We start from the raw sequence: 25,006 nt of genomic DNA on the forward strand, positions 1-25,006 counted from the left end.
GCCAGTCAAACGTAGTTGAAAGCATGAGGTTGTTAACTGTTCAACATGAAAGGAAGAATTAAAATTTTATATTTCTCTACAAGATTAATGTGTAAATACAGCGGGTTGAAAATCATGGCAGCTATATTGTGTTGAAAACATCGCCGGTATTTTTTATTAACTTTGTGTTGATGCTCAGGTACATTTTTCTCTTTTTAATTAGTTTATGATTGCAATTACTGCTTTCGTTTCAAATTGTAATGATTACGTGACGGGAATACTGTAAATCATTATTTACTTTCATTACAAAGCGGCCATGTTGAAACTTAGAAAAATGGCGATGTGCCGTCAACGTCGTGTTTACTTGTTTTTCGCGATGTCTTGCATGGGTGGTCTAATTCATTATTATCAGTTTTATTTCTCGATGCTGTGCGATTTCGGTGTTTTGTCGCGAATTAAGGTAAATTGCGGTGTTATTTCGCGATATCGCGATTCGCGAAATTTCCGTGTCTCTACTGATGGATGCTTGAGAAAATAGTTTTTGTGATAAAACCTACAGTTTTTATAAAATAACGTGTTCTAACCTCAAATTTAATAATGTGTGATCTAAGTTACATAGGTATGTTTTTTTTTACAATTTTGTTTTTATTCCCAAGTACTTTATCAAATTCCATGAATATAACTTCTAACTAAAAAGGTAATGTATGGTTGGCTTTTGTGCAATTTTTTATGGAGTTGCACCAGACAGCAAGCTGCTAAGAAAATTTATTTTACATAACACATAAGTCAAGTAAGTCCATCACTCAAAAACCACTTGCTTGTTAATAGTGTATATCTTAATGCTAGTGCTTTGTGTTGAGAACATTTTTAATGACTTTTAGTTACCCTGTCTTTATAATAGAAGCGTGAAGCATAATTAGTTTGGGACCTTACCACATTTTTAAAAATCTTTGTTGAAGGTTGTAATTCAAAAATATGTCAAGTGAAATGCCTCTGTTTTCGAGACAAAGGAAAGAATTATGCACAATGCAAGCTCGGAAGAGTATAAGGATCCTGTTTATTACATTTTCAGCTCGTCACACCATTTCTCCATGATAGGTATAAACTCTTGTGTGTGACATAGTGACAAAGCTTAAAAATACAAATTAAATTAAAAATACAAGCTTTTTGTAAGAAAAATTCAAATGGAAATTATATACGTAGTTGTAATATTATTTTGTAAATCTAAAAACTGTAGTTAGGATCTGCAGTTAATACTATGATAGTGATTCAAAAACCATCATGGAGATACTACTATGTACAGTGTTTACTTTTGTGCTTTCATATTAGCTGAGATAACACTTTTTACTACTAGGCTCAAAAATGTATTTACTAGAGCTGTACCGATTGACAAAATTTTGCTGATATTCTCAACCAATACAGGAGAAAAAACATTTTGGTTAAGATATTTTTATAAATTTACTTAATTACCCAAAATAACTCATTCTAAGAAAAGGATGCCGATGAACATTTATTTTAATTAAAAAAAAAAAAATTATGTTCTGTGTACTAACTCTTATTTAAATATCAGAAATTATTATATTATAAATATTTCTTTGCAGTTGGTATTTTCAGTATTTTGTACTGGTAGCCATGCTCTAAATAAAGCAAGTTTTCATTCTTATATAACTACCGTGCTGGTGATATATTTACTTACTATTTATTAGATTCAAGAACGTTATTAAAATATAGGATTTTGAAGTTCAATATGTATAGATGGCACATGTAGCTATGAAATGATGCAAGTTCGAAGTATGTAGTTGTACGAAAAGTGAAAAGGGTACAGTGGATTTTTAGGTTATGACCGATTCAACTCAAGATCAGCTTCTGCTTATTTGAATCAGCACAGCTCTAGTATTTACCCATGTATGGGTTGCACATTTTATGCCAATTTTTAGTTTAAAAAATTTAGTGCACCCTTTGAGTTTAATAATATATATATATATATATATATATATATATATATATATATATATATATATATATATATATATATATATATATATATATATACATGTACATGTATATTGCACTGTGTGGTTCAATGTGTGTGTAAACAACCAGCCTATGTTGCTTTTTAATAAATATAACTTCATGAGTAAGTATAGTTAGTTAATCAAAATATATAAACAGTAGTGTGATTATGTGTGGGCAGCTAGATGGAAATCTAAAAATCATCTACACATGTGAGAAAGTCCGGTTCATTTATTGAGTTACATTGTAGATAGTACAGTGGCAGACAAAAAAAAATTAACGTGCACAATGTCGTGTTGTTCCTCGGACTAGTCTTTCTCAGCGATGGCAGTGAGATGCCTGTCCAGCTCTGGATCATCCAGCACCCTGCAACAGAACACTTCCTGAGATGCGAGCACGGTTGTGTACGCAAGTTTCAATCACCGTGTTTTATTACATGATCGCCGCACTGTTACTTTCGGGTGTCAAAATTGGGGGGGGATTCTCACATAAAAATCAAATGGTGTGTTTAGTCACGCTGTTACATTTTGAGCACCTTTGCGTAGGTAGTAAACAGGATAAAGCATCGTACACAGCAATCGTTTTCCAGTTGCTGTCAGGCAATTTTAACGAGACAATACAGTAAGACTGTATTAAGATGTGCCCGCGCAATACGGTCAAATGTTTTGGTCCTGCCATTTTCTCGATTGTTTTATTTCCCCATGTATGAATCTGCCCAGACACTTCTTTTCCCGTATAAAACAATGTATTTAAAAGTTGAAATCCATAATTTGTTTGGATATTACGACTTGATTATTTAATTAATAAAAATATGAAGTTGTACAATGTGTAAACTTTCTATTGACATTTTGAAACATTATAATCTTTGTCAGTGTTGCCACTGTGTAATGCGTATAAAACTGTTGGCAAAATTCATGTTTGGTTACGTTGATGCTAGTATAGAGTGCACACACATGGTTAAATATTTATTGCAATAGCTCGCCGATTGCATGCTATGTGCACGCTCTGTCTTGTGCCAAGTAAAGTATATGTATTGCCTGCTACTACAATAGTCATGTGTCAGTTCCAAGTCACAGTTTTGGTTTTTTTCTATTCAAAATTGAAGAAAATACATTTTTGTTGCGTGACTATTGTTTGGCACGCACTTGTATACTGTACTCTTAATTTAAACGTACTTTCCATGCAATAGGTTTTGTTTTTATGAATAACTTTACCTAAATAAAGATGTTTTTTCCTCACATAAAATTCACACCCCTACTTTTCAAACTTTATTTTTAGCACGACATGTGCAATGATTAAGCAACAAAACACAGTATCTCACCACTTGCAAGTGGAACAACACAATCAAACCCGTGTAATTACGCAAGAGGTTTCTTATAGTAGAGTTTATTTTTGCACTGAATCCAATGGTGAACGGTCACTTGAACGAAAAATGCACATCTTGTCTCACTGTTTTTTAAGTTAAAAATTGATGCCAATTAAAGAAATAGGTAATTATTATTTATGAATTTCACCTGAATTTGGGATTATCCTTGGACACCACCCCCACCTCTATCTCGGACGGTTTGAAGTCCACGGACAACACCGTGGAGAGGCAGGTGATCGCCAACTGGGAAAGAAATAAAAACAACAACATAGTTTCCAGAGGTTCACTCGCCGACCAGCCACTGCCGGGCGTCCGGGGGACGGGCTACCTGGATGGCCTCGTCGGAGGAGTACTGCTGCTTCTTCTTGAGCTTCTTTTCCAGGTAGCTGTTGGCCTCGGTCTGCTTGGCGCCCACGCTGATGGCGCGGTAGGCGCAGAAGTAGCCCGCGGGGTCCGTCTTGTACACGCACGGGCCGTGCTCCGCGTCGTGGGCGATCAGGATCATGCCTGCCCGACACACCGCGCTTTGCCCCAGTCACACTGACTGCCACGAGCAGAGACAAGGTTTCATGGGTTCGTCTTTAAAACAGAAGGTTTTAGGTATTATTGTTTTCACTTTAACAAAAGTCATTTTGCAATACTTACTCAACCCAAACAGTAAGTAAAATTTACATGCTGCACTTTTTACAATAAAATAACCCAAATAAATTGGTCTAAAACATATGCAATAAGTAGAGACATGCAGTTTTGGGGTTTATTTTATAGCAAAATTCGTTGTTATTTACCCTTAAAAGTGGTGTTATCATACATCAAAAGCGGTGTTATTTTTTAAATAGTTTTAGCACTATAAATTAAAAAAATTAAGCTAAGTATACCTTGAAATTTTGGACACATTCTTGCATTGTACAGTTGCACTAGCAGCAGTAATTTACAATCGAATTTACACATCACTTTTTACATACAGTAATTGAAAATATTTTAGTACCTAAACCAGCAAGAATAAATATGAAGTCTCTAAAATAGTGACATAAACACATGGAACAAAATCCTCAAACTTTAGCTCTCGAAAGCAAAAGTAGCCATGATACACAAATTAGCCTCACTTAAATTTGTCCTGCGGTCTGTTAAGACTGTGTTATATGAGGACAAAAATCGTTCACAGTCAACGTTTGCAGAAGGCATCCAGATGGCTTCAAGGCAGCTGGAAGCAAACAATGGCTGTGACAGCTTTACTACATTCAATGACTTCACTACGTCCACTGAATTGTCTGTTTCCATTTGTTTTGTAACAATGTCCTGAAGCTGACCAAAACCAGCTGTTAATTCTTCAGTGCTTATGGAGTAGAGACTATGGACAGTTTTCAGTTTCTGCACCATTTCTGGGTTTAATTTAGCAAGCAACAAACTTTCCTGACTAAAAATTTGAATTGCTTCAAATCTCTTTCTACTTGGGTCAGTTGTCATGAGAGAGTTCAGTTTGGAAAGGGCTTGTGTTGCTGTTCTTGTGATGGACACTTTAGCTTCAGCAGCTTTAGCGGGGGGCATGTTAGACAAAGCTCTACTGGTTGCCTCAAAATAAATACCACGAGTGATGTTTTCAAATTTTTTTTTTATACCTTGCAAGTCCCCATATAGTGAATGGGCAGTTGGATACAAAGAACCTCCAAGTTTCTGTATTAGCTCTACAAGGCTCTTGGCATGCTCTTTCACAAAGACAGCTTGACAAAGAATGAGAGAAATGTCATTTTCTGTGACTTGATGTAAGTTTTTGGACATACGCCATTGCTAAGAACTTTTTCTGTTGAAGAAAAACTAATAAATAAAATAAATAAATAAAAATAAAAATAAAAATACTCAAAAAAAGATACAAAAAACACACAAAATTAAGCAAACAATTGCTGTTGTCAACAAGGATATGAACACCACAAAATATTCCGAAACAGGAATATGGTCAGCAAACAAAGAAAAAACAAAGAAAAATGTACTAAGAGAACGAAAAAATCCCCACAAATGATGACAACACAAAAATATTGAAACCCAAAATAATTCAGCACAACAGTTGAAGCGAGACAAAAAACATGACAAAATGAAAAAAAAAAAAACAAATACAATAGTTTTACCTAAACAGAAACAAGCGACGTTTCGGGAACTGTTATCTGCTCCCGTCCTCAGGCAGAGACGCACATGGCACGGAAACACAGGTGTGAGTCGCACCTGTGTTTCCGTGCCATGTGCGTCTCTGCCTGAGGACGGGAGCAGATAACAGTTCCCGAAACGTCGCTTGTTTCTGTTTAGGTAAAACTATTGTATTTGTTTTTTTTTTTTCGTTTTGTCATGTTTTTTGTCTCGCTTCAACTGTTGTGCTGAATTATTTTGGGTTTCAATATTTTTGTGTTGTCATCATTTGTGGGGATTTTTTCGTTCTCTTAGTACATTTTTCTTTGTTTTTTCTTTGTTTGCTGACCATATTCCTGTTTCGGAATATTTTGTGGTGTTCATATCCTTGTTGACAACAGCAATTGTTTGCTTAATTTTGTGTGTTTTTTGTATCTTTTTTTGAGTATTTTTATTTTTATTTTTATTTATTTATTTTATTTATTAGTTTTTCTTCAACAGAAAAAGTTCTTAGCAATGGCATATGTCCAAAAACTTACATCAAGTCATGCACTCCCATTGCACAAATCTTTTAAAGATAACGTCATTTTCTGTGAGTGAACACAGAAACTCAACCCCTGAATTTTGTGTTGCCTTTAGTTCATCTGTTTTGCAGAAATCAACAATGTCATGTATGTAGTCTGCTACATAAAAAACGCTGTTGAACCAGGAATTCCATCTAGTAACAACACGAAGTGGGAACAATGGACGTTTCTCTCCATGCTTTTCTTCAAGAAAGCTAGCATACAGGTGCCTTCTTTTCCTGGTGTTGTTGAACACATTTTTTATTTTGCTCATAGCATTGTTCAACTCAGGCAACTCTTTCACCCAGACATTGCCAACAAGATTTAACTTATGTGCCCAGCACTGGACATGCGTTAACTGGTCTCCAAGGATTACTTCGAGAGTACTAACAGCCTTGGTCATATAACGAGCAGCATCGGTTACTACTGAGAGCACATCACCATACTGTACATTGTACATTTTGAGTGAATCTAAAATTGCCCTCACACAGTTTGTGGCATTAGCAGCTTCAAGAAAGTGAACTCCTGCAACAAATATTTCTGGTTTATCCTGTTGAAGATTCATAATTCTAAATAAAACAACAAATACACACCTACCCATTTTATCTGTTGTTTCGTCGCACAGTATGTCAATTTTTTTGTCCTTTAATGCAGTTTTGGCATCTTCAATTCTGCATTTGGCTATGTCCCCTACATATTTCTCACGGACTGTTCTCGCAAGTGGCATGTCTCCAGCACCTTCGATGTATTTGTTCAGCCATGCCCTGATATTAGGATCATCAAGCTTTTCAAGGGGTATATTTGCCTTTATAAAGGTCTCTGCTGTTTCCTTTATAAATTCCAACTTTTTGTCTTTTTGGACATTATTTTTTGCTGTCTGAAACGCTGAAGATATTGACGACTGGCGTTCAGACGCACTAGATGAGCCTTGCAATGAAGAGAGACGCTTCTTGTGTTTTTCACTGCCTACATGTTTTTCACATGAGTCTTTCCTATCCCAAGAGACGGTGACATTACAGTGACGACAAAAAAGTGTGGTTGAATCACTAGCATAAAGTCTGTGTTGAGAAAATTCAGAGGCTCGCTGTTTTGCAGTTACCGGCACTTTAGGCATTTTAATAGGCCTAATGTTTTAGCCGACCTTTAAATTGTACACCTTTAATTTATTTCACAGACGTTGAAAACTATCTGTAACAAAATTCGACCCGTTAAACTTTAACTTGCGCACAACAGAATGTTACGAATCGTCACCGTGTTTGCATTTTAAATTTGGTATTTGGTTAATAAAAATGGACGCAATGGACAAACAACACTAAAGACTATATAAGAGAACAACGCTTCGAGAAACAACCTGCTGTAAACACCGTGATAATCGACTGTCCAGGCGAGCCGAATATCAAAATACAGCAAAACCCCTTATTTGCACTTTTCATGGGGACAAAGTAAAAAAGTGTAAAAAGCTGGAAAGTGTAAATAAAGGGAAAAGTAAGAAATACGTTAAAGTTAATTAAAATACAGTCGCATCCTGCAGCGTTCAGAACGGGCTACATTACACAGTAAAAATAAATAAAAAAAGGGGCGCAAATTGATGAAAATTTACCGTCAATTGCGCGCCTTGCGCGGAGAAAGGTCATTGTACTCGATCTGTTGTTACAGTGCGGCGTCTGTTCTCTGAGCTGCGCATGCGCAGTATAACTCATTCAATGCTCCGCCCAGACTCGTGACCTTCCATCAGCAGCCAGCCAATAGAAGCGAGCTTAGCGGAAAAAAATATAAGCTCCACCTCCCGTGTACCAGTTTTGTCCAGTTCTAATACCAGTTTATTGGTATACGCACCCGCTTACTCGCTGCCGTGACATGTTCAAGTTTACGTTCATCTTGATGTCTTGATACCAATAATTAATTATTTACGATCCCCACAAATAAATGGTTAGTTAAAAAAATATGCGTCAACAGTATAATACTTCCGAAATTATATAATACGTATAAAACAGTTACCAAGATTCCACTCATTTTATCTTGTGAAGTTCATGTCTCGTACCAGTATTTCGGCTAAGTTGTGACATAAATACAGTATCAGCACTTACAATGTTACGATCAGCCACGTAATATTTCCGACATTTCCGTTACGTTTCTATATTCGTGAGTTTACGTTTTTCCCTAGTACATTTTAGATTGTCTCCTGCTGTAATTACTCGGACTTTTACACGCCTAGGCTTAAATTGTTACATGTTTAGAAATAAAAGCAACTTTTAATGTTATAAAATACACTGTGTGGGTAGTTATCTTTGGTTTTTTGTTGTTTCACGTTTGTTACTGTATTTACAAATTGAATTGCCGTGTTCGAATGAGGAAAATGTTTGCCGAAAATTCAAGGATTTCGCGTTATTATCCAAAATGTGAGAAATTCGCGTTATTCTTAAAAATGTACTCAAATTCGCGTAAAAATTCGTTTTATCGCAATCTCGAAATATGCATGTCTCTAGCAATAAGATGTGCACAATAAAAAAATTTTTATGATCCATGCACTGTGGTTACGATTTTTTGTGTGGAAATAATGGCATTCCTTGGATTTTAATAATTTAAAGAATAATTCTTTTTTTATGATTTCAACTAAGTTTTAGTTAAGTGCAGGTGAAAATTTTTAAATATGCAACCATATGTATCTGAAGCACCAAAGGATGCCACCAGCATGAAACAACCTATCAACACTAGCCAAAGAGCCTCCATCTAGGTGCGATTTGCATTCAACACCCTGGCGGGGTCGAACCTGAAATTTTCGCATTTTGCGGATGTCTCCTTGAGCAGATGGGTTTTCCCCGGGCACTCCCCACTTCATTCAACCACCCATTCGTTCCGTCAATGCTCCATCCTCGCCTCCCGACGTGAACGAGCCGTAAGGCCCCAACTCGCCGAGCCACCAGTGCGGGGAGAGAGGGGAGGAACGTCGACGTGACTCGGACGGGCCACGACACTCACTGCAGCCCAGGGGCCTCATCTCCGCGTTCTGCGTGTACACCTGCGAGATGTCCGCGATGCGACGGCACAGCACGTCCACCGGGATGCTGTAGCCGTACTTGTACTTCCAGTTGGAAGCTTCATACCGCGCTCTCTGCACCTGGGACTTGCTGTCCGCTGCCAGAACACACACACACACAATAACCTTATTCCAATAATGTTTTACTGTAAAACAAATAGCCTTAATTTTTTGACGTGACGTCTAATAAATTGATGTACGCCGGCTGCACGCACGAAAAAGTGTCCCGTAATGCACATTGTCCCGTTACGCTGTGTCCTGTTACGCTCATTGTATGCTTGCGCCGCATCTATCTCTCTTCCACTCGATTGGAACAACCATTGATTTGACTATTTAGAGGCTCATTAAACTTGAAACACTCCCATTTGTTTCCTACTTTTCCTATCATCATCCTATCCTTAACAGAATAACACAGATTGGAAGAAGTTAAATAGCAAACATGTATAAAAGATATAGTTAAAATAATAAACACATTTGAATTAATGAGTGCAAATAAAATACCTAAATTTATCAATTAAATTGTAGAATTCATTTCACTCCTCCTTTGTATCCATACAAAATAGTGATAATTCAATAAAAATGATTCCATTTTATTCATAAAAGTATGCAATCATTTCATCAATGTTTTGTTATGGTGTCACGTTAAACTATCGTCCGTAAACCGGCTTTACAGACAACCAATTTTTTTTTTTATTTGAAGTTTTTGGTTGCTGTTTAAGCACCAATCCACCCCAGCGTTGTCACACGTGTCTAATCAGGGTTCAGTACCATACCTCCAAATTATACCTCGCTTGCTGTAAATTGAAGGTCTTTTTCAATCATGGCATTGACACACGAAAAGTAAAGCAGTGTAACAAACACAGATTCAACAACAAGCTTAAAACTCACGTGTACCATAATTTTGCAAAATACTTCGCAGCATAATCTAATATTTACATCTGCGCAGTTTTCTTACGTACGGTTAATTTTATACAATTACATCACTGAAAAATGCAAAACGGTTTGTCTGCTATTTAATTTCGAAACAATGAAAAAAAAATACCATTTTGGAATATTCTGCTGTATGCCATAGCTAAAAAAAAAAAAAAAAAAAAAAAAAAAAATCTCAAATTTACATATTTTTTCTACTGTAACAGCAATCAATAGTATCGCTGTTCGGGAAACAACATAAAAGTGTTACACCAATTATCTTAATATCTTTGACTTACATTATTTTTTTACATGTATTTTAATGCCATTTTCTAAAGAAATTTTAGTCGTGACTAAGTTTATGCGCATGATTTTGACAAGTCTAATCAGTAATGTTAAAAAAAACCAAGTACTTGTAGTTAATTGAGGGGGGAGGAGGGATTGATAAAAATAATTCTGAAAAACATATATTTGTGTACTAATGTTGCTAATTATGATCAAAGGATCTTTTTTCCTAAAAATCTGACTTTCTTAAAAAAAAACCTACATAGTCAGGAGGGCTATTAAGTATAGTGAGATAATCATAAAGGAGAGTCATTAAAAATAAATATTTTTTTTCTTTCTGCCATGTCTTTCAGTCCTCAAAGAGGATATTGTGATACTTCAAGTAGTTTACCAGTAGTTCAATGTTTTAGCGACTGGCTAAGTAAGGTACATGAAAATTAACGTAAAATTGTGAGAACATTTAGTTAGGTTGGAATAACTATACTCAGAATACTGTGAAATAAGAACTTGAAAGGTACTAGCTATTTGAAACCCAACCTATTAATATTTTATACCACATTTTTAACATAGCTAAACATTTAAACAATTTTACAATATTTTTAATATTGCTAACCTAACCCAATAACCACTCTTACCATTTGTAATGTAAGGTGAACTGGTAAACTACTGACTAAAAAAAATAATTTTGGCTTTATTTATAGAAAAGATACTTTCACAATTATCTAGGGGAAATTGTAGGGTCAAAATAATTTACAATGAGAAAAACATTGTATAAATTATTATAAATATTTTCTCAATTTTAATTCAAAAAAAAAAAATTATTTTCCTTTAACTTCAAAGACCTCCACAGTTATTTAGTTTTCCAGAGGCCATTGATAATAAAATACTCAAATTTAAAAGAAATCACAAATAGGTACAATTGATAGTTATATTTACTTATTCACTTGACACAAAAGACTCACTCACTGAAGACATATGTATATCAACTTTAACAACATGCTAATAGCACATTAATGTAAACACTAGGAACACAAAATTATTCTCTAAAATTTCTGCAATTACTCTAGCTTGCCTCAAATTTTAAGGATTGACTCAACTAAAAAATGTTCAAGAGTGGAATCTACTTTACTTGAAGGTATTTTCACTGAACTCGACTCGAGCCAAAAATTTGCAGACTCGTCCATCTCTAACGATAAAATCAAATGAACAGCACTGATACCATCTATTTTAATGATGGCTGGAATTAAATGTGCAACGTCTGCCGTCCCCTTATATGAATTACACTTGCCAAGCCACAGTCTAATGAACAAGACAATCATAACTAAAACTCTCGGCAGACTGGAAGATGTGGCACTTTGCTTTCCACTACTGCCATGGAGCACAAGCAACATGATTAAAGTACAATTTTTCCTATTACCGTTTAGCTTACCAAACATGTCACAAAAAAAAAGTTAAATCATTCAGAGAAAATCTATTTAAATCGCACAAAGCTTTCTGCATGGTTGAATTTGTACACAGGCTAGTCATACATCAACCCCAACTTTAGCAGTCCTCAACTCTTATGAGAAACTAAGCCCCCGGGCCTTTGGACTGCAGGTAAACACATAATGTAATTTCCCATCTTACAAAACAGTGCTTGAATCCTCGAAAACTCGCTGTGGTAGGAAACCAAGTCACAAACAGCAACCTACTTAAAAAAATCATAATCAGGCGATCGCTCACCGATCATGCCGGTCATGACGCAGCCGATGTTGTCCGTCAGGCTGAACAAGTGCGTCACAGTTGAGGAATCCAGCAACTTGTCCTGCGTGGGGGAAAAATAAACACAAACTTCTCTTACTGGCAATCCAATACTTCCCCCAGCGAATCTACATTAACTCCAACACAAACGAAATACGGCAGGATTCACATCCGTCCATCTATCTGAGGTTCTCTCACACCAAGTGATAGCAACAACTGCATCCGGCCCCTATGTGCCTCAACAGGGCAATCAAATTGCAGCAGTAAAGATCAGGGTTGGAAAAAAAACCTGTTTTTTTTTTTACCAAACATTTTTTTTTTAGTTTGAACCTGCTTTTTTTTATTACATCAAATGAAAGCCATACAACATCTCGCTTTCTGCCACTCATGTTGATCCAGAAAAGTTATAACATCACATAACTGAAGTCCAGCAAATCTGCACATCTGACTGGGACTTAACCACAGAGACAGTATTTCCCCACAGGAGGAGGATTCTCCATGGAATGGGTGTTTCCCACAGAATGGTGATTTACAACAGCGACACCTCTTGTGTACTTTCCGAAACCTAATAACTTGCTATATGTTTACTGATCACCAGGAGACGTGTACTAATAATGTGAATGCAGGAACAAGACAGTATAGGAGCACTGAAACTGATTACTTCATGTTACAAACATTAGCTTTTCTCAACTCTTTCAAGCTCTCTTGAGTAGATTTTCATTGTGAAGGTACCTGAGGAAAACAATATTGTGATCACATAAGGCACTACTTACCATAAATATTGAGATTTATTTTTACTTATTGTTTTTATTATCAAACTTTACTTTTATTGTTCTCTCTGTCTTGATTCACTTTCAATAAACAGTACTGCAGCAACTGCACTTTAACTTTTGGACTTACCGGAACTTTCTTCTGTGTTGCCACAACAGCTGTATCGACTCCTTTGAGGCCTACGGAGGTAAGACCACCTTGGTTGATAGCTTTGAAGGCATATTCTGAAACAAAAATTCACATCATGAAATTACACTGCAATCATTAACAGAGGTTTGTTTATATTTATTAGGTCTTGTTATGCAGGATTTTAAAATTAAGACCAAGACTTACTTTTTCTTACACTCAACAAACTTAAATGCATATTGCTACAAGATTTGGTGCGACACATCAGGTAATTCAAGCGACTGTTTGGCAAAGACTTAGATCGGGGTTGTAGCAGCACAACATGCGACTAATGCCAAAAAATTGATAATTTTAGTTTCTGTATGCGAGCTTTAGCTCTTTGAAACAAAATAAAGTAAATTAAAGAATGAATGAACGCACTCTTACATGATTGGAAAACATTTCAGGATAAAAAAAAAACTTTTAGAATTTTTATTATAGTTTTTAAGAAAACGTTACTTTTCATCAGAATCACATTTTTTTAATGACCACCTCATAATTAACACTTCAAGAAAGTTTCAACACATATTCAAAAGAACGCTGAAAAAGTAATATTCTAACCTAGGTAGAAATATGCCAAGTCATGAAAGAACATACCTCCATAAACAATACTAAAACTAAAAATCATAAGTGAAAACTATTTAAATAGACTCAAAATAGAATAAAGGACATAAATATCTTACCGACTTGATAAAGTCGTCCTTCAGGCGAAAATATAGTAATGTGTCTATCAAATCCGGCGCTTGATCCTCTCGCCATTTTTGTTTACTGCTGTCTTCTTCGCCCAACGAGATGTTACGGTTAACTATTTGAACAAAGAGATTGGAAGAAAAAAGTTAACAAGCATCCATTATCCCGACACAGAATAACAAAATATATATATTTTTTTACTTTTCTATGGAATAACCTATTCCATGATAATTTATGTTTAAATAAATACTTTTACTTTAACGAAAATATAAATATTTTCAAACAAGATGTACATTCACGTATTTTTCTATTTATAAAAAACACCCTACAGTAATAATTTTATGTGTGGAAAGTGATAGTAAGTTTTCGTCTACATACTAATTCTTGCTAACTATACTTAAATTAACAATTTTTGTGAAAATCCTACTGATCTAACAGTATTCCTTCCGATTTCTCCAGTCTATCGAAGGGCGATTGCACGCCAGTATCCACAGTTTGCTGAATAATTATTAACAATATGTTCAAACATTTACCTACTTACAAACCAGTAAATTAATTGTTGCGAAGTTTTTGAACACTAGCTTTAGTTCTTTTAAACATAATAATCCAAATTCAGTGCTCCATTTACTGTTATTTTAATTTTAAAATGGATTAAGTAAAAAAAATTCATAAGTCAATGTTGGTACCTCACTCATGTATGTAGCCAGGAATTGGAACAACGAACAAATGAATGGACGTCGTATTTCCTCTAGTTATTTCCATGTTGTTTTCAATGTAGTTCATTTTAATCTGAAGTGTTTTAGTATGTTAAGATGAGGTTCGTATTTGATATTTATTGTATGTGTGAACTTTGGATGTGTTTTTGGTGACATATCTGGATCCTCGTGATATTAAGCTAATTGCAAAGATGTGATGTTCTGTTCGAAGTTCGTAGTTTGTTAAATTTTCATGTTAAAATGCTTTGGTTGTTTTAGCTGAAATGTCAGAAGATAATGGTCTAAATGTAATTGAAGATGTTACGAAAATTTTAAGTGAGACTAAAACCAGTAATCTTTTTGATATAAAGGTTATCCTCGGACAGGGAAAGAGCTCAAGTGAACCTGACATTCCCACTAAATCATCAAATGAGATTTTGTCTGAGTTATTTAGTCAATTTAATGCAGAACCTCCAATAATTGAAGAAATCTGTGAAATTAACCTCTGTGAATCAGAAAAAGATACGAAGAAAAAGAGTAAGAAAAGCAAACATCGTAAACATAAAGTAAAAAGTCTCAAGAAGAAAAAATCTAAGGAAAGTAAGAAAAATATCGAGATTAATAGTGGTGAAAGCACTGAGGACGTTAAACATCATAGACACAGACATTCTCATAATTCGAAGAAGAAAGACAGGAAATCTAAAAAAGTCTCAACTGTAGATATTAAAGTTGAAAAGTTTGGTGAGGAACCAACAGCTACTGTAGAGACTTTTAAGGAAACTGTCGGTTCAGATCCTGTGGTTAAAATTCCGCCCGTATTGACTGCCATTGATAACGTTTCAGTTAAAGTGGAAACTGACTTTCGTGGTAAGGAAACCAGGACAGTTGAAGTGAAGACTGACTCTAAGCTCAAGCCAGTGAATGAACATTCTCCTAATATGGATCTTGCGGAGTCAGCTGTGCAGAAGGACGCGGTTACTAATCAACAAACTATTAGTGTTGAATCTACTGCTACCAATTACAATGGTGCAGTTGAAGCATCTGTGGCTAATGTGGCACAGAATTCAGTGCCTGATCAAGTTTCAGGTGATCCTGATACAGTCATGAAAGACAAATCAGGTAAATCATGTACTGATGTTTTAACGTCAGATATTGGTATCATGTTGGGGTATTTTTAATGCTAAGCAGCTTTTGTGGAGGAAAATATTTAGTTAATATGATTTTTGGGTAAAAGACCTAAAAGTAGATGACTAACTAAAGAAATAATTATTTTTAGCATCTAAAATTAGTTCTCATTGTTGAAAGGTGGTAGTATTCTTATGCTGAATGCCAGCAGTTGCATTGCACTCGCAAAGTACAGCTGGGGCCCTGTTCAGCGCCAGTGCACTTGCACTAAGTGCAAAGGGTTTTGTAATATGTGGGAGCGAACTGCTCTGAGTTTAATAGTTTTTACACCGTTCAAAGAATCAGTGTGGGTTTCTCAGCACAGTGTGAGGGATGGTAAACAACTGTGACTGGAAAGTCGAACATAACTTAAATTAGTTCAGATAATGAAAACAAATAAAATGTGTTTTAACAGAACTACAAATTATAAAAATCATGTTAATGATGTAGATGTTCACCTTGCAAATACAAAGGATAATTTTCTTCTGAAGTTCGCAGCTGACACGAGTAACTCAGTAGCACATATTACAGGATAAAAATGTGCATGAAAGATGGCCATGTCAGCTTTCATCGACTTATGTGAAGGAGATCTTGGAGAATAACCAAGCTACATTAAAAATACTTTATAAAAAAGTGTGGACAGTTGATTAGGTTAGTATAGCTACATTACAATTACTGTTAAATCGTGCTAATGATTGGTTAGGTCAGGATAGCTACATTGTAAATTGGTAATTTCTATTTCAAATATTTTAATGTAGCCATATTAACCTAACTAACCGTTCAAAATGTGTACTTTTAATGAAGCTAACCTAACTTAATTGACCATTCTCAATTTTGGACTTAAGTTCTCCAAAACATAATCTACACTGGAAAGCAAACAATTGTGGTGGCCGCAACAATGCACAGGTATTATAATTAAACTATAAACTGTAATTTATCAGAAACCTGTAGGAATTTAGAAACCCTGGTAAATATTTACTTGGGTGGTATTCCCGAAAAAAAATTTTAAAAATCCGAAAATACCTTTATTTAATGCTCTTCAACTTCCTCTTTTCATTAAAAGCGGCGGAGATTAGAAATTCCAAATACTTTAGGAGATATCGAATTTTTAAATTTCTTCATATGTAGTTGAGCGGTATTTGCGACAAAAAATGTTAAAAATCCGAAAATACCTTTATTATATGCTCTTCAACTTCCTCTTTTCATTAAAAGCGGCGGAGATTAGAAATTCCAAATACTTTAGGAGATATCGAATTTTTAAATTTCAGCACAAAACCAACGCATTCCTGTGGCGTGCGTGCACCATTGTTTCTTGTTTACGTACGAGTATCTATTTTTTTATTGGATAATGATGTCACGTGATTGTTCGTGATAGACCAGAATTCAAATGAACTAATACGTGATTATTTAGTTCAATTATTGTTTAAAACGGTGTTTAATTACCGCCTCCAACTTAGGTGAGTTTTTAACGTTTCTAATTTTAAAGTCTTATTTGTTATTTTGATATTGTTGCGCAAGTAATAAGTAACAAAAAATTTTACGTGAGTTGTTACTGTACATCCTTTGTTACGGGTTTGTTAGGTAAGGTCAGTTACATTATAAATAATTTCAAACTAAAGAATAATTAAAATTAATTCACATTATTTTTAATATCACCTTAGTTTGAAAGTATTTATAATGTAACTGACCTGACCTAATCGACCATTTTAGTTTACTGTTCACCCTCTGTCCGGGTTTGTTTGGTCAGGTCAGTTACATTATAAATATTTTATAACTAAACAGCCATTAAAATTAATTCACAAAATAATTTTTAATGTCGGCTTAGTTTGAAAGTATTAATACTGTAACTGACCTGACCTAATCAACCATTTTATTAATTACGCATTCACGATTCACGTATTCACGAACACACGGCAAAATAACAAAAATGGCGCCGCTCGAATGGTTCCACAGGTCTTGTATTGCAAAATTAAAAAATTCGATATCTCCTAAAGTATTTGGAATTTCTTATCTCCGCCGCTTTTAATGAGAAGAGGAAGTTGAAGAGCATAAAATAAAGGTATTTTCGGATTTTTAACATTTTTTTTCGGAAATACCGCCCAAGTAAATATTTACCGAACCCTTTCAGGGTAAATAAAGGAATGTCTCAAGTGTTTGTAAAAGATATTTTCGCTATTTTATTTTTAAAAAAAAGTCGTGATGCGAGAATTTTTTATCGTAGCCTGTAAAAGTTGAGAATTTTACCATAGTCTTAAGGAAAGTTGTGTGGTTTGATATTTAAGTCCTTAATTTGATTCTTATTGCTTAGTGGATCTTAAGCTTACAAGGTTGTTGTTAAAATTCTTAATAAACATTTCATTCAATTAGCATAAGAACCCATAGTTTTCCATGGATTTTTTATTTAGTTTAAATTCCATATCACTTTATTATGTCTATCTTTTCATCCTGATGACATGAGCCTGTGTACATTGGTACTGTGGTACATGATGCTTGATGTTTTAATTTAGTACGTCAAAAATTCCCGGGCTTAACGAAAACCTTTACACATCAGTGAATTATGATCGGAAGTAGAATACAAAATAATAAATTTCTAAAGGCCTAACATTATTTGTTTGTAGTGTTATATTCAAGTTTTTGTTTGTTCAGGATCTTTTTACGTACTAAATTTAAATAGCAAGCAACGTGTACCACAGGAAAAATATATACATGATCATGTCATTAGGACAAAGGGATAGACTTGAATATGTCATACAGAACAATTACTGTTTTGCTATGTTAAAAATACTATTAAATAGTAAGGATGGTTGTTTGATTTTATGTTAGCCTCTTTTTAAATTGTAATTCGTAACCAACCGTTGATACAGTTTTACAATATTAACTTAATAAACCATCCACATTATTGTAATTAATATATTTTACATGTAGCCAACACAACCAAACAACAATCCACACTATTTTGAAGTATTTTTAATTTAGCTAACCTAACCAACCTTCCACACTATTTTTGAATTTATAAATGGAGCTTATCTAACTCAACTTACTATTCTAACTATATCACAGTGTTATAATATATGTATGTGTATATATAATATATATAAAAACTGTAGGCAACCATTTGTTAAAATAGTAACCTACAAGTCAACTATGTGAAGTATAACACCCTTTTGAAATGAATGTAATATATGTCAGAAAGCAGTTAATTTGGGGGGGGGGGGGGGGGGGATTTTTGAATATTTATATATTATTTTTTTAGCAAAGAGGCTCCCTTTAAGAACCATCCACACAAATTTTGTGGTTTCAATAGTTTTTATTATTATTATTATTATTATTATTATTATTATTATTATTATTATATATTCCTGTCTTGGCATGTTTTTGTATGTTAATAAAACAATATTTAGAGTAGGTACTAATAATTTTTTTCTCCACAGATTTTTTGTTTAAGTTGTCTAAATCCTCCACTTTTAATTTTTATTTTTTTTTAAAGTTCTTTGGTTACTTGGTAGGACTGTGAATGTACATTTTGACTGGATGCTAAGAATTTATAGGATAATGAAAATGAGTAAATACAGATGACAAAGTGCTTAAATTCACTGTAATTGAAACACTCCTCACAATGTGATTAGGAAAGCTTAAGAAAAGAATAATAATTGCAGGGTTAACGCAAATATTCACTACCCTGCTTCTTGGAGCATAAGCACACAAGGATCACCTATATATCTCCAGTCTTTTATTCATATTTTAAAATAAGGTATTATAGAAGAGAAACAAACAAGGATGGTAATTTTTATACTTTAGAGGCTTCCGAGAAAAAAACACTTTCAATTCATTTATTGTTCTTCTGACCTTTGTGGTGCTTATTTTGTGACAAGAGGACAAGTGTGTTACATTTAAATTATTTGTAAAATGCTAATAAGAGTAGGTTGTGTATTCAAGTATTGTGTATTTGTGTTGTGGTACTACTTGTGTCAAGTGTGGTACTTTATTAATATTGAAAATAGTTTTGTACATAATGTAATCTAATTATAAAGACAGGTTATTTACTCAGTTAACCATTTTAATGTTTGCCAGTGCAGTAACCCAGACGCAGCCATGCGGAAGTCCCTACTACGCTTGTAAATGGCTTGTCTCAGTTACACAACAGGAAACTTAATTGGAACCTGTCGTTTAGCGACAGGTGTCGTGTGGCATAACAAAGATGCTTGCTGCAATTTTCAAATCTATTTTTTTTTTCTTGTTTAATCAATAAAATTCTGAGACACTCACTAGTGGACAAAGTCATGGGAGATGGTGCGGTGAAAGCCATTAAAAACTAGAAAAATAATGATTTGACCATCCCTTGGCGACAGCCAGATTTCTCTTAACAGTGAACCATGTTTCTGCGTAGTATGTCACACCACTCCCCACCCCAGCACTGCGAGTCCCGAGCGGCAGACACCGCCCGGCTGCCTTATTCGGCCGGGCCACTCGGGACACAATTCCTTCCGCACAGAATCACAAGTTATATCATAAAGGGCCGTGCCTTGCTACTTCACCAGTAAGCTGACAGACAGAGAATACATAGGAATGCGGAGTTCAGCCAAACACTAAATAAATCTGCATAATTTCCAGAAACAAGTACCTTTTAGATCCTGACGACCACTGGCTGATGCAAGGGATTGGGGGGGGGGGGGGGGTACATAGCGGAATGCCTCCCCTGACCCCGAAATAATTTTTATAATTTCTGCTAATTTATAATCATAGTTTTCCAAACTTAGTAAAGTATTATTTTACTGCAGTGTTATAGATAATAGATTTTTTTTTTTTCACAAATACTTAAAGTGTAGTAAACATTGTAATTGGAAATGTACTAAAATTGTATTAGAAAATTTAATTTGGCCCTTCCCTGACCATCATTCTGGATCTGCTCTTGATAAAGACCATAGTTAGGGTTACCTTTTCCCACCATGCATCCTTCATTCCTTCAGGAAAACAGACAAGGAATTCTACCCCCTACTTTACTTTCCCAATTCCTGAAGTTCTTCTGTAAGTCCCTCCCATCCCCTTAGAGCCAATAACTCCCCCTCAAGCCCATTCCACTCTGCCCTGTCTTCACCAGGAATGAGTGCTTCCCTCTTTCCGTTCATCTCCACTCTTTCTGTGTCTTCCACTCACAGTTTCTCCTTCCTCCGTACCTCTCTCTCTCTCTGCAACCTCCCAGCTTTCCCCCGCCCCCAACAGTTCACAAGTCTGCCAGTCTGTGTGAGATTCCTTGCCTGTAGAAGTCAGGACAGGACTTCAAATTGGTAAAAACTGGGACAAACTGAGGAAAACATAAAATATTTGGTAGAAATGAAAGTATAGCAGAAAGTATTCAAGTTTAGTTTTTTTTTCATGATTGTATTTCTAATTCTTAGTCTAAAAAATTACATTACTTGATTAGTTTTTGTGTCATTAACCATATTATTTTATTCAAAGTGCCTAATAATTTAAAAAAAAAATGGTTTTGTTTAAAATCACGAGTAAGAAGTAGGGTAGTATGTTTTACCTGGGTGCCCTAGTCTAAGCAACTACTGTACTTCATTAGTTTTCATATCATTAACCACATTATTTTATTCAAAGTGCCTAATAATTAAATATATATATATTGTTTTGTTTAAAGTCACGAGTAAGAAGTAGGATAGTATGTTTTACCTGGGTGCCCTAGTCTAAGCAACTACTGTACTTGATTAGTTTTCATATCATTAACAACATTATTTTATTCAAAGGGCCTAGTAATTAAAAAAAAATGTTGTTTTGTTTAAAGTCACGATTAGGAAGTAGGGTAGTATGTTTTACCTGGGTGCCCTAGTCTAAGCAACTACTGTACTTGATTAGTTTTCATATCATTAACAACATTTTTTTCAAAGGGCCTAGTAATTAAAAAAAAATGTTGTTTTGTTTAAAGTCACGATTAGGAAGTAGGGTAGTATGTTTTACCTGGGTGCCCTAGTCTAAGCAACTACTGTAGGTACTTGATTAGTTTTCATATCATTAACAACATTATTTTATTCAAAGGGCCTAGTAATTAAAAAAAAATTTTGTTTTGTTTAAAGTCACAATTAGGAAGTAGGGTAGTATGTTTTACCTGGGTGCCCTAGTCTAAGGAACTACTGTACTTGATTAGTTTTCATATCATTAACCACATTTTTTTCAAAGTGCTTAGTTATTAAAAAAAAAAAATTGTTTTGTTTAGTCACGAATAGGAAGTAGGGTAGTACCCTAGACTGGTAAGAGACGGGGTTTCACGTGCGTAGTTGTTGACAGATGTAAGAGTGCGCTGCGGCCGGCGGCCCTGTGTTGTGACTGCTTGTGGCTTGCGTAGGTGCCAGGCCTGGTGGGAAGGGACGCATCGTCATCAAGAACCTCAAGTACAGTGCAGTGTATGAGGAGACTGTCCGGCAGGTGGAGGAGGCAGCCAGGGTCAGGGCGGAGAGGTACGAGGACGGCGAAATAACAGACACCAGCAGCGACGACCCCGGCAAGCAGCAGAGCACCGACGGGGCCGAGAGTTCCGGTGAGGGGCCCCTTTCCTCGAGCGGCATCTGATGGAGGGAACTGTGTAGTTGTAGCCGTGTTTTTGCTTTCCCTTTTTGTATAGCAATACATTCTTCAGATGCGATCCCTAGGTCGTGCTACTATCAAAAAGTACAGTGTTTGAAGATTGACAGGTCTTTTTTTTTTTTGTTAGGAACAAAAAATTTTAAAAAAATTTGCAAAACATATCAATTTCCAGCGAGATTAGTTAAGTTTTTTTTTTCTAAATTGTTAACATTGACAGAAAAAATGCTTATAATAAATTTGCACTTGATTTAAGAGTCTGTGATTAGCATAAAAAAAAGTTCTTCAAATGTTTGTTCAAATTATAAAACTTGGAATTGATGTGACATTTGGAAACAATTCAAAACTAATTTGTTTCAAGCGGACGATTAAATATTGTTCCACCGTCTGATTCTGTTACAGTATCCGTGGACGAGAATTCAGTTTTGACTGCAATTGAAACTGAAGAACTGATCCCTGCAGCCCAAGAGACAGCGGAGCCTGTAAACACCAATGGTCAAGATGAAAACGCTCCCAAAGAAAGCGAAAGCGCATGCGAGGAAAGGTAAGATGTCAAGATAATGTGCTGTGTTAAGCAATTAAAGCATGCCCCTTAACTTACAAGTCGTCGCAGCTCCTGGCCGTGGAGGTTTAATCCTGCTTCAGGGCCATCAGGCTTTCAATTTTCTGTAGTTTCCTGATACACAGCAGTTAAATGCTGCGAAACAGTTCCTTCCTATTGGCAATAGCCTCTTTCTGTCAAAACATACCTAGTCTGTTTGGTTTGTTATTGCCTGTTAACTACATTGTTGACAAGATGTATTACCCCTGTGAAATTTAATAAATTTAAGTAATTAGTCTGTGTAAAATCTTCGGTAAAATGTTATAACTATAAAATTATAGAATAATTGTCATGTTGTAAAGCCCAAAACTAACACATTGTTTTCCCTCCTCCAGTTCAGTAAGTAAAGAAGAAACTAAACTGGATGAGAAGCACACAAAGGACAGAAGCAATAGTAGGCACAGAAGTAGAAGCAGAGATTGCAGCAACAAAAGCAGTAAGAATACCCGAAGTAAGCACCGTAGTAGCAGCAAGCACCGAAGTCGCAGCAGGCACCGAAGTCGCAGCAGGCACCGTAGTCGCAGCAAGCGTCGTAGTCGCAGCAAGCGTCGAAGTCGCAGCAAGCGTCGTAGTCGCAGCAAGCGTCGAAGTCGCAGCAAGCGTCGAAGTCGCAGCAAACACCGGAGTCGTAGCAAGCACCGTAGTCTCAGCAAGCGTCGAAGTCTCAGCAAGCGTCGAAGTCGCAGCAAGCGTCGAAGTCGCAGCAAGCGTCGAAGTCGCAGCAAGCGTCGAAGTCGCAGCAAGCACCGGAGTCCCAGCAAGCGTCGGAGTCCCAGCAAGCGTCGGAGTCGCAGCAAGCGTCGAAGTCCCAGCAAGCATCGGAGTCGCAGCAAGCGTCGAAGTCGTAGCAAGCACCGGAGTCCCAGCAAGGCTCGAAGTCGTAGCAAGCATCGTAGTCGCAGCAAGCGTCGGAGTCGCAGCAAGCACCGTAGCCGCAGCAAAGGAAGAAGTTCTAGCAGGAGCAAGGCAAGGCATGGGCGGAGTGATAGCAAGCACTCAGAGAGAGCGAGGAGTAAGAGCAAAGACAAGAGCAAAGACAGGCTTAAGAGCACCAGCATCAGCCGGAGTCAAAGTAAACGGAGAAGCAACTCCAAGAGTAAGAAAGAGGAGGACAGGAGTCGAAGTAGACGAAGGAGTACAAGTAAACATGGCCGCATTAATAAACATAGGAGCAGGAGCACACACAGGAGCCGAAGTAGACATAGGAGCAGGAGCAAAAGTAAGCACAGGCATAGGAGCAAAAATAGGAGCAGAAGTAGAAGCAAACGAAGAAACAGAAGCGGACACAGAAGCAGGAGTAAACACAGGAGTAGGAGTAAGCACAGGGGCAGAAGTAAGCACAGGAGTAGGAGTAAGCACAGGAGTAGGAGTAAGCACAGGAGTAGGAGTAAGCACAGGAGTAGGAGTAAGCACAGGAGTAGGAGTAAGCACAGGAGTAGGAGTAAGCACAGGAGTAGGAGTAAGCACAGGAGCAGAAGTGCTAGTAAAATTAAAAGAAGTAGCAAAGCTAGGAGTGTCAGTAAAGAGAGGAGTAGAAGCAAGGAGAAGCAAGACATCAAAGATGGGGAAGATATCAAAGAAAGCAACAACAGTGAAGAGAAGAGTGACTCTAAAGAGAGGCAAGATAATGCAGAGGTGCGAGATATCTTAGATAGCTCCGGTGACAAAAAGGAAGAAGAAATTAACTCTAATGTGAGCAACAGCGTAGAGATGCAAGCCAGTGTAGAAGAGCCGAATAAGAAAGACAATGAAGACAGCAAAAAGGAAAGTAATAGCGGAGAAGATGTAGACAGTAAACTGAGTGACGGCAAAGAGGAGCAAGATAGCCAAACAAGTATGGAAAGCAAAACTATATGTGACAGCAAAGAAGGAGGAGAAGATATTGACACAAAGAGTGACATCCAAGAGAAGCAAGATAGCAATAATAAGCAAGATAGCGAGAAAGAGGAAGTCAGCAAGGATATGCATGACAACAAAGTAAGTGAAAGCAACACTGATCAAAGTGGTGAAAGCAAAGAAAACATAACCAGTAAAACAACGAAAGATATCAAAGAGAAAAGTGACATCACAGAAGAAAGTGATACCCAAAACAAGAGCGACAGCAAAGAGAAGGGTGATAGCAAAGACGAGAAAGATACCAAAAAGGAAAGTGGGAGCAAGAAAAGCAGCAGTAGTAAAAAGAGAAGTAGCAGTAAACAAAGAAGCCGAAGTAAGAAAAGGAGCCATAGTAAGAAGAGGAGTCACAGAAGCGGGAGTCATGGTAGCAGCAGACGCTCGAAGCGCAGAAGGAAGCGTTCCCGTTCTCGTCGCAGGTGAGAAATACTTAATACATCA

The 25,006-nt window shown here is 36.2% G+C and overlaps 3 protein-coding genes across 12 annotated transcripts in view; 2 read left to right on the forward strand and 1 right to left on the reverse strand.

Annotated features, from left to right (window-relative positions):
• The window catches only part of LOC134537381 (uncharacterized), an 843,397-nt gene that overhangs the window by 753,471 nt on the left and 64,920 nt on the right, over positions 1 to 25,006 (forward strand). The gene's annotated exons all lie outside the window — the stretch shown is intronic.
• On the reverse strand, positions 2,206 to 13,748 carry LOC134537377 (proteasome subunit alpha type-6-like). The gene is made up of 7 exons (XM_063377736.1): positions 13,627 to 13,748; positions 12,908 to 13,002; positions 11,990 to 12,071; positions 9,016 to 9,171; positions 3,687 to 3,865; positions 3,507 to 3,601; positions 2,206 to 2,358 (listed from the first exon to the last, which is right to left on the reverse strand). Exons 1-7 carry the CDS (start codon positions 13,700 to 13,702, stop codon positions 2,301 to 2,303), a joined length of 741 nt encoding a protein of 246 aa, XP_063233806.1. The 5' UTR covers positions 13,703 to 13,748; the 3' UTR covers positions 2,206 to 2,300.
• The window catches only part of LOC134537378 (protein Son), a 42,364-nt gene continuing 31,666 nt past the window's right edge, over positions 14,309 to 25,006 (forward strand). For 6 of the 10 annotated variants that reach the window (XR_010075985.1, XM_063377739.1, XM_063377742.1 and 3 more), the window contains exons 1-4: positions 14,346 to 15,447; positions 21,836 to 22,027; positions 22,474 to 22,615; positions 23,008 to 24,984. Coding sequence is in view for 9 of the 10 variants with exons in the window: in XM_063377739.1 (XP_063233809.1) it covers positions 14,613 to 15,447; positions 21,836 to 22,027; positions 22,474 to 22,615; positions 23,008 to 24,984 (3,146 nt within the window). In the remaining variant the exon portion in view is untranslated. Of the gene's footprint in view, positions 15,448 to 21,835; positions 22,028 to 22,473; positions 22,616 to 23,007; positions 24,985 to 25,006 lie in introns of all 10 variants that reach the window. The other 4 variants (XM_063377738.1, XM_063377737.1, XM_063377744.1 and 1 more) reach the window with 4 other exon arrangements.

This window comes from Bacillus rossius, chromosome 12 (assembly GCF_032445375.1).
Source record: "Bacillus rossius redtenbacheri isolate Brsri chromosome 12, Brsri_v3, whole genome shotgun sequence".
Lineage (NCBI taxonomy): Eukaryota > Metazoa > Arthropoda > Insecta > Phasmatodea > Bacillidae > Bacillus > Bacillus rossius.

What these genes read in the sequence shown, in the direction of transcription:
- LOC134537377 (XM_063377736.1), bottom strand. Translation starts at nt 13,702, where the DNA reads ATGGCGAGAGGATCAAGCGCCGGATTTGATAGACACATTACTATATTT. An exon ending in CAACACAGAAGAAAGTTCCG is followed by an intron (nt 12,072 to 12,907) that starts GTAAGTCCAAAA and finishes TCCCCCACGCAG; the next exon opens with GACAAGTTGCTGGATTCCTC. An exon ending in AAGGATAATCCCAAATTCAG is followed by an intron (nt 2,359 to 3,506) that starts GTGAAATTCATA and finishes GTTCTGTTGCAG; the next exon opens with GGTGCTGGATGATCCAGAGC.